At 45.3% G+C, this 9,387-nt stretch overlaps 1 protein-coding gene across 1 annotated transcript; it reads left to right on the forward strand.

The window, feature by feature from the left end:
- The first annotated feature begins 922 nt into the window (after nt 1–922).
- On the forward strand, nt 923–9,138 carry nr1d2a (nuclear receptor subfamily 1, group D, member 2a). The gene is made up of 8 exons (XM_064349209.1): nt 923–1,326; nt 3,368–3,592; nt 4,071–4,159; nt 4,682–4,826; nt 4,940–5,565; nt 5,864–6,049; nt 6,458–6,668; nt 7,257–9,138. Exons 1-8 carry the CDS (start codon nt 1,308–1,310, stop codon nt 7,451–7,453), a joined length of 1,698 nt encoding a protein of 565 aa, XP_064205279.1. The 5' UTR covers nt 923–1,307; the 3' UTR covers nt 7,454–9,138.
- The last annotated feature ends 249 nt before the right edge of the window (nt 9,139–9,387 follow it).

The following is a 9,387-nucleotide window of genomic DNA, read 5'->3' on the forward strand; positions in this document are numbered from 1 at the left end:
CAGTTGACTGAATTCATTCGTGGAAGAAACACATGGCATGACGTTTACTTTCTGACCGTGGACTTTACAACCCTGAATTCGTTTACCAGCTACCAACAAGCTCTACTATTCAATGGGGCACCGGCATCTGCCAAGTCCGCCCTGCAAATCTGCACGCGAAATTTCTTCCTCCATTTCACATCTGTGCGAGCTAGTCTTTCGAACAGTGGTGTGATAATAAAGCTGTGGCTGACATCACGTGTTTAGGAGCGCATGCTTGTCTACCCTCACAATCAATAGCGGATGTTGGGGCAGTAAGAACTATTACAATAAGATCGGAGATTTCACACTGGTGAGAAAGGGGGGTTAGAACATGGACAAAATGACACCAAAGGACAAAGACACGAAAAGGCAAAGATGAACAAAAACCTGACTTTTTTGATGCATGATCCATACCGCATGTCATTGTTTATCTGTAATTTAACTTTGTGTCTGTATTGCTACTATTCGTGTAGTGGTGTCATTTTAAATGGTTATGGTCTGTGTTTTTCACTTGTTCTAATTTTGCGTAATGTATTGCATATGTCCCAGTAACATGATCTGTGCAGGACGATTAAATCACGCAAGTCTGGAAATTTTTCAAGAGGAAGATGGCAGCTTCTATTTGGACTGATCTTACGTTTCTTTTTTAAAATGTTATTTATTTTGTATTATATTTTATTAAAATACTACTACATTTTAGATAACAATCGCTATGACTTTACCAAGCTCCGTGGGTTAATTATCAAGTAGTAGTTTGAGCTAATGAAAAAGATAGAACGAATGAAACAGTTGCCCTTCGAGTGTCCCCGCTTTCGCCTTTGAACTGTGAAAGTGTGTCACTGGGTTAAAGTGAGTCAAGCGCCGGGGCAGTGGGAGGGGCTGACAAATGGGTCACATGGTAACACAACTTAGAACATTCAGTTCTCAGCAGGCTGTGTACAGCAGAGTTGCCAAAAGCGTACACCCAGATGCTTACTGCTTTAAACATGCCGAAGTGTTTTCTCGTTATAAAAACAAACGATTTCATTCTAACCAAGGAAAAAAGGGATATCTTCCATGCACCCAATGGACTGTTTTCCTGGAGGAAAATCTAAATTTATATAGATATATTTCACTATTCGTATTTATTTCGGAGTTGGTGGTAACCCAGGGCTTCTTAGTTATCTTAATTAGATTTTTTTCGTTCGCTGAAGAGTCAGCATTTCTGCCAGACGATCGCTAGAAAACTGTGACAACTTTAATTTAGTTGATAAAATACGTAGTCTGATTTTTTGAAGTCGGAAGACATGGAATCTACAAAAGCTGGTGAGTTAACATATTATCTGTGTATTTTCTTGTAAGTATACAGCTAGACGTGTAATTTACTGATATTTTTATGCTTGCAATTAATAACTTACTATGTTTATGCATTTAACTCGTAGTATGGTGTATATGTAATTTCAGCTAGCTAGCTCATCATTACATAGCCACCTAGCTATGAATGAATAGCTAGCTACGCATCGTCGGAATACATTCTCACAGGCATTAACATAATTTTTTTGTCTTACTTAACCGTTTCATTTTGAAACGACATTCCGAGTTGTTTGAAGTTTCGTGTTGTGTGACCGCGCTTTAAATGATACGCATTTTTGGCAGTGGTGTCTACCTTTAAAATATCTGGGTTAGGAGTGCCAGTGTTGGCGTTATTACAAGAGTCGGTTCTCTACTCACATGGACCAGACAGCCTAGCCATGTGCAACTGTGTACACGCTTCTCGACAGTCACTCCTGATTGGTGTAGCACAGCAGTGACGTAGCCGTTGCATAATATTTCAAGGCGTCCTGGCGTGGAGACTCGCTGCAGGTCCACGTGAGGCAACTGGAGGCTGTTGCGGTGACCTACTTTTCGTTTTCCCGGACAATGCTTGAGAGAGACACGTGGGGGCGGGACTAGAAACGATAGAAGAATCGTTATGTACTATAGCCATAGTATTTATAAATTCAATTGTGCTAGCTCGCTACTCTACTTAATATTTTAGTTTTTCGTTTTTTTTGGTACTATTAAATCAAAATTGATTCGGTTACTTCTTAGCATAGGATTTATTTAGTGTTGACCAGAAGCTTTGAATGTAGAACCAAAAATAATATTTAATTGCATAGGTTTATTTTTTTAATGAACAGATTTGAAAGATTAGTTTACATAAGGATACTAATGCCCCTAACTGTCACATAAAGATGAATAGAAAGGTTTAGATATGGTTGTAGCAATCTTGGATTTCAGATAAAATAGAATTAGAAAATAATTAGTTGTTATAAGTGTTTCGTGACTTGGATATGCATTCACTGAATTAGTGCCAATTTTTAAATACATTTTATTATGTCTACTTGAAATGGCTTTGCTGACTTGATTTGTTTGAATGAGTGTATGAGTGAGTGTATTACACCTCTTGGTAATTTGTATTTGTCCTAATACTGTAGCTTATTCTTCTGCCTAGTTGGCTTTGCAGATGTTAGGCCAGAATAGTGTCCACTGTTCTCGGCTAGAAATAGCTGTACAAAATAAGTATTGTACCTTACTGAACCCGTGTTTAGCAGTTGTCTATGACCATGAAATGCACTTTTTTGTACGTCGCTTTGGATAAAAGCGTCTGCCAAATGAATGTAATGTAATGTAATGTTGTTGCCTGAGAGAGAAGGACAGCCCACACTAGTTTTACAGTGACATTATGTGACAGGGCTTTTCAGCAACCAGTGGGAAGACAGTATATAACCAGGTCAGCCAGTACAGGGTATAGATTTCAAAAAAAGAAAAGAGCGTAAGCAGTTTGTCTGGTCTGCTTTCCCCTGCATTAAGCTGCCAGGAGCATGGTGTGAGCACATATCCCCAGCATGATTACATAAGTCCCTTTTGTGTTCTCAAGGGACATTATTACTGAACGAATGAGATGATCACACATGAATGCAACATGAAATGAACTGCTGTTGTTGGTCTTTAAATAATTTTCTTAATTTGTGTGATCCTTCATCCAGATGTCGTAACATTATGGATTTTGTCATCTCTGCATTGTCTTTTTCAAGTATATTATTGCTGGAATTATTACAGGAAAAGTCTGTATTACATGATTCTGAACTGCAAGAGACAGACGATCAGGCACAGCTCCAACATGGTAGTCATTTCCACAGTTTAGTGTTCTGCACACGGGTGAGAGGAATGTCAGCGTGGGCGATGCCTTAAATGAAATTGCACAGGAGTGTATTACTCTCTCATGGGACCGTGTGTAAAATACGTGAGCAGAGTGAATTTGCTGGCAGCCTTTGTCGCTAGCCTTCCCGCTAACTGATGTTCCTTTGTCATCCTGTTCTCCAAGGCGGAGTGATAGCGTACATCCGCTCCTCGAGCTCCATCTCCGGCTCGGAGTCCTGTCACAGCGACAGCTCCAACGGCAGCTTCCAGTCCTCGTCCCCGCCCCTCCACCTGTCCCCGAGCCGGAAGCCGGGCGCGCCGCACGGCGCGCTCCGACACGCCCAGCCCCGCGCGCACGCCACGGAGAAGCCCGGACGCGCGGGCCCCGCCGCTAGGTGTGGCATTACCAGTGAGTAGCGCCGGGGTGTGCAGTCAGCCGTCTGACTGGGCACGTATAGAGCAAGAACGCTTATCTTAATCCCTCAGTGACCGCCAACACCATCAGACCTAGGGTGGAACGGGAAACCTAAACTGGTCGGATTAAGATAATGGCTTTTTGGATCAAGTGCCTGATTGAAATGAACTGCAGATCTCAGCCGTCAGACTTGAGTAACGCTGCAGCAGGGCTTGCCATTGCATACCCTTTGATAAGGCCTTCACACACAGAGCGGTGATGCGGGCAGAAGACAGTGATAGAAGTGGTTTTCCCCTGTTTTTGATTATATCTATGGGCCATGCACCAATGTGCTTATCACCATGATGAGAACAGCTGTTCCATTGTTCTGTCCCCCAGTGTGCTCTGTTCCCTGCTGAAGATGTTGTGATGTGTACAGGGAAGTGCACTTCCTGTAGGCGTTTGTGGCTGAACTGTGCGCTTTCTGTGGCAGAGATCAACGGCATGGTGCTGTTGTGCAAGGTGTGCGGTGACGTGGCGTCGGGCTTCCACTACGGGGTGCACGCCTGCGAGGGGTGCAAGGTGAGGAACCCGCCGTGGATCACGCTCATCGCCCCTCCTTCACAACACCCCCCCCCCTTTAAAAAAAAGATTTCAGTGTAGTAGTTTTTCAGTCTTCTTCAAAAACAGTTTCATCAGGGTCTGGGGAATTTGGTGGGATTCTATCTGAGGTACTTCCTCAAGTCATAGTGCTGGTTTGTACGGGCTTTACCCAGCTTGAGTAATGTGGAAGTTCTTGCAGAAACACTTGATTTGCATATTTGTGTGTGTGTGGGTGGATGTGCTGGCTGATACAGGGGGCCTGTATAAACATATATAAATGCCGGTGTAAATCTGAAACTGAAAACAGTTCCAATCGTGTGGGTGTCATACGCCAGGAATTTTAGCCAGAAGCATCAATGAATGTTCCATGACAACTGAAGCCAGGTGCTCAGTTTTACTAAAAAATAAAAATCTGATTATAATAAAATCCTCAGGCAATAAGGTCGGTTTAGTTTTTCTTGTTTAAAAAGCACAGCCAGTAAGCTTGGTGTCGCTTCGCAGGGCTTCTTCAGAAGGAGCATTCAGCAGAACATCCAGTACAAGAAATGCCTGAAGAATGAGAGCTGCCCCATCATGCGCATGAACAGGAACCGCTGCCAGCAGTGCAGATTCAAGAAGTGCCTGTTCGTGGGGATGTCCAAAGACGGTGAGCGCCTGGAGCGAGCGGCGGACGCTCGTGTGTGCGTGATGGATGTCTGGCTGTGTCCCTGTCCTGTTGCGGGTGTGCTAACGTTTCTGCGCTCGTCTCCGCTCCCCCAGCGGTGCGCTTTGGCCGCATCCCGAAGCGGGAGAAGCAGAGGATGCTGCTGGAGATGCAGAGCGCCATGAACAACATGATGAGCAACGGCCAGCTGCACTCCGCCCTGACACCGCCCCCGCCCTACCTCGCCGAGCCCGCCCCCGAGGACTCCGGCTCCGCCTCCTGCTCGTCGGCCTCGTCGCCCGAGCCCCAGGTCGCCATGGACACTTCCTCGGGCTCCCCCTCGTCCTGCTCCTCGGACAGCGGGGAGGAGGAGGTCATCGGCACGGTGACCAGGGCGCACAAGGAGACCTTCATGTACAACCAGGAGCAGGCCGGCTCGCCCGCCGAGGCCCCTCCCCCCGCCGCCGCCGCCGCCGAGCGATCGAGAGAGAGCGGCACAGAGGAGCAGAGGGAGAGCTGGAACCGGCAGAACGACCGCGCCACGGTCGCGGGCCGGCACCTGCCCAGCGGCTCGGTTCTGCTGGGGACCAGCTACCCCGCCCACCATTACAGCCACGTCCCCCTGGGCCGCAGCGCAGCCTATGCACACAGCGTGCCCCACAGGGGCAGCAGCATCGCAGAGCCCATGACTAACTGCGCTTTCAGTGGGCCGGTGTGGAGTCAAGGCAACAGGATGCATCTGGTAAGTATGCGGGCGCAGTTACACTCATTCTGAATGAACACGTTTGATATTGACGCATCACTTGTCAGTGTCTTGAAAATCAAGACCCGTTATCAAGCCTCTGTTATATGCCTTTTAACATCTCAGGCATCAGACTAACCTATAAAGCAAGCTTAACTGTGAACAGCATCATTAATCAAGCAAATGTTCTGGTTACTCAGACCTGCACAGAAAAAGGTCAGTGTAGTGAGCGCTTTGCCTGTGGATGCTAATTTGCTCAGCGGTTGCTAACAGCATTGCCTTCATTTGTTTGCCTTAGGTGTGTCCCATGGGCATGTCTCCGTACGTGGACCAGCACATGTCCAGTCACCAGATCTGGGAGGAGTTCTCCATGAGCTTCACGCCGGCCGTCCGCGAGGTCGTGGAGTTCGCCAAGAGAATACCGGGATTCCGTGACCTCTCGCAGCACGACCAAGTCAGCCTGCTGAAGGCCGGAACATTCGAGGTACGTCAGCCCCCCACCCCCCCACTGTTAGCGTTAGTGTGACGACCACGACGTGGGGGACCTCCCCCACATCTGTCAGCCCGCCCACCTACATCAAAGCGAGAAGCAAGAACTCGCAAGCATAGAACAGAAAATGGTGAAGTGAACAGAAACGTCACTACTGGAATCCACAGGGGGCTCGTACTCTTAACGTTGCTCAGTAATTTATTCTTTTAAAAGATGTTATTTCTCTGAATCAAAATATTTATTTACATTTTTTTCTGGACAACAAAGTGATTAGTACTAATTGGAAAAATAGTGATTTGTAAAATGGAGTGCTTGCCGCAGTTGCTTAAAGTGAAATCAGTACTCTAAGCTTCACAGCGAATTCCCTTGCCCTCTAGTCTTACGCGCTGGTATTTTTGGCAGGTGCTAGTGGTACGTTTTGCGTCCCTGTTCGACATAAAAGAGCGAACGGTGACCTTCCTGAGTGGTAAGAAGTATAGCTTGGAAGCTCTCCGCTCCATGGGCGCTGGGGAGCTGCTGAACTCCATGTTTGAGTTCAGCGAGAAGCTGACCGCCTTGCAGCTGAGCGAGGAGGAGATGAGCCTCTTCACCGCTGTCGTCCTGGTCTCTGCTGGTAAGCCCAGGCGCTTCCTGCCTCCTGAAGACACCTTCCTGTCTCCTGAATGCAGCTGACCAATCAGCCATCTTTATCACCCCCCATTACTAACCAGATGTTGAAAATTCTTTAATTTATGTACTGCACCTCCGCAATACTCATGCATTCCTGTTTATATGTATGTTGCATTAATCAATGTCTTTTTTTTTAATACCCTCTTTTCCTTACTACATTTCTGTATTGATAATTTTTTACAAATATGCAGTAGATTATTAATTGCATTGAGTTGTCATAAAATACTGAATAGGCCAACATAATCAGAAATAGTCATTTAAATTGTTGTATAATTTATGCTGACTTCAGGTTAATAGATTTGTTTATAGTGATGGATGAGGGTTTAAAAATATGCATATGAAAGTTGAATAATGATGGCTAGTGTTCATTTGCTAGCATATTGCAAGTACAAATTGCACTTGATTCAGATTTCAGGACTGTGAAATCTGAAATGTGAGCAGAAGCGAATGCAGGAAGCAGCGTTATTTTGGTGCTCCCTTTGGCACACTGTGAGAGGAGCAGCGCGTGACCGCGCCGTCTGTCTCTCCCCAGATCGCTCAGGGATCGAGAACGTGAACTCGGTGGAGGCGCTCCAGGAGACGCTGATCCGGGCCCTCAGGAGCCTGATCACCAAGAACCACGCCAACGAGGTGGCCACCTTCACCAAGCTGCTCCTCAAACTGCCCGACCTCCGCTCCCTCAACAACATGCACTCTGAGGAGCTGCTGGCTTTCAAAGTGCACACCTGAACTGGCCCCCCCTCACCGCTTTCTCTTCTACATTCCAGCGACTGTATAAAACACAGCTATTGTTTTAGTTTTGCTTTTTTATTTCTAATTTCTCTACATTGGTTTGAGGACAAAAGTGAGGAAAGGGGGAGCATTAAAAAAAAAAAGAAAATCGTTGTACTGTATGACTGGTCAACCTGCCGTGGTAAAAATGCACTCGCACAAACACACTCGCACTTACGTGTGTGTGACGTGTACAAGGATTCGAGTTTGAAAAGCACCTTCTAAGATTTTGGTGAGTGAGAAAAGGCTCATCTTAATTGTGAGTAGAGTTGAAGCTCTGTGTTTGATTTTTCGTAGTCTCTAGCAGTTTCAGAACACTTACGTTGTTTTTTCCAAAGTGTAGTGCACGTAGGCAGTTTGAATGTGGCATGTATTCAGGTGCTTTAAAATGGAGGAGTATATTTGAAAATTAGGTTTAAACTGATGCTGAAATTACAAAACCTTACTTGTAAGCCTGGCTGCTTCGGAGTGAGGGTATAAAATGTGTTGACCTCTCCAAAAAAATGTAAATGAAAAATATAGAATGTGCTAATAATTGCTGCTAATGCATGGCTATCTGCTATCCTGTATGACAGCTTGTTTTTCTTGCACTGCCTGTTGTCCAGAGAACGAGCTTGTCTGGCAGGACATTTTAACTTTCAATGACATATCATTGAATTTGATGTTAATTGTGCAATGTTGTACAAGTTTACTATAATTATTGTTCATATATTTTTAGTTTCTTTTCTGGATGTAATGAAAGGCTGGCAACATTTGACTGGTTGTGAAAAACTGAACATCGGAATAGCTTTGTTCTACACTGCCCCCTGGTGAGAAATCACTATAACTACAGATATTAGTGTCCCTGGGGCGCTTTGGAATGTCGTCGATCAAAATCCAGCCTGAGCCAGTACTGTTTTTCACTTTTATGCCTAAATGTATGAAGCACATATGTAAGTTTAACACGCCTGTGTCTCTGACTACTGTGTGAAGCTGTGGGGTGGTGAACATGGTGTTGGACTGTGGGGAGGGGACTGGAGACAAAGATGCTAGGTGGTTTCTTCCACAGTCTCTCCAGGCTGTCTTAGCAGGTGCCATTCTGAGAGCCATGGCAGGGCAGGTGCTGCTGCATTTAGTCCTGTCCTCACCACTCGTTCGTTTCTTATTTTACAAGTAAACAGTGTAAATCACAAGCATATATGCACATGTAGAAAAGCACCACGTGCACACGGAGGGAAGGGAAGGACGTTTGGACCAGTTACGTGCATGGATGTTTCAGGGACCGTGTCCAGTACTGGGGAAATCATCCTGCCTGTCAATCACTGAAACAGTGGGAGGAGCTCAAACGGAAAAATTCGGACCAACTTTATCTGAAGACGGATGTTACGAATCTTTCCTTGAAGTCGTTAATCTGTCCTTTCAAAGAAGGCCATGCTGACGTGCGTCAGGCTCCGCACTGGACCACAGGAACATTCTGGGGCCATTTTACAGTTATCCCGAGGTCAGTCCTCCCCTATTGCCCCAACAGACTGTGCTTGTTACTTTCCACACCATGATCTGTCCCTGTTTCCTTCTGTGAACGCATTGTAGTATACATAGATTTATATAAATATCTATATAAATAAATAAAATATGAATATATATGAATAAACATATTATGCAAATCCTTGTCTGTTGTCGTTTGAATCATGTCCGTATTCTATGAAAGCACACAGGGATGTTAAACTTGTTTCTTTTGCTTTTACTTCAAACCTGTTCCGGGGAACGTGTGAAGTACGTTATCAGTGTATAAATAGAGTCCCAGAGTTGTATAATCTATTTTCTTTTTCTCTGGCACAACTGAGTAACACGCGCAACCCCACCCAAAGAAATAGTTCCTAAAAATACTTTAATGAAAGCCTTCCCTGATACTG

The sequence above is a fragment of the Anguilla rostrata genome, chromosome 1 (assembly GCF_018555375.3).
Source record: "Anguilla rostrata isolate EN2019 chromosome 1, ASM1855537v3, whole genome shotgun sequence".
NCBI lineage: Eukaryota > Metazoa > Chordata > Actinopteri > Anguilliformes > Anguillidae > Anguilla > Anguilla rostrata.

Excerpts from the sequence above, each read along its gene's own strand:
- nr1d2a (XM_064349209.1), top strand. Across the intron at positions 3,593-4,070 it reads CGCTAGGTGTGGCATTACCA|AGATCAACGGCATGGTGCTG; the intron begins GTGAGTAGCGCC and ends TTTCTGTGGCAG. Across the intron at positions 4,827-4,939 it reads CGTGGGGATGTCCAAAGACG|CGGTGCGCTTTGGCCGCATC; the intron begins GTGAGCGCCTGG and ends CCGCTCCCCCAG.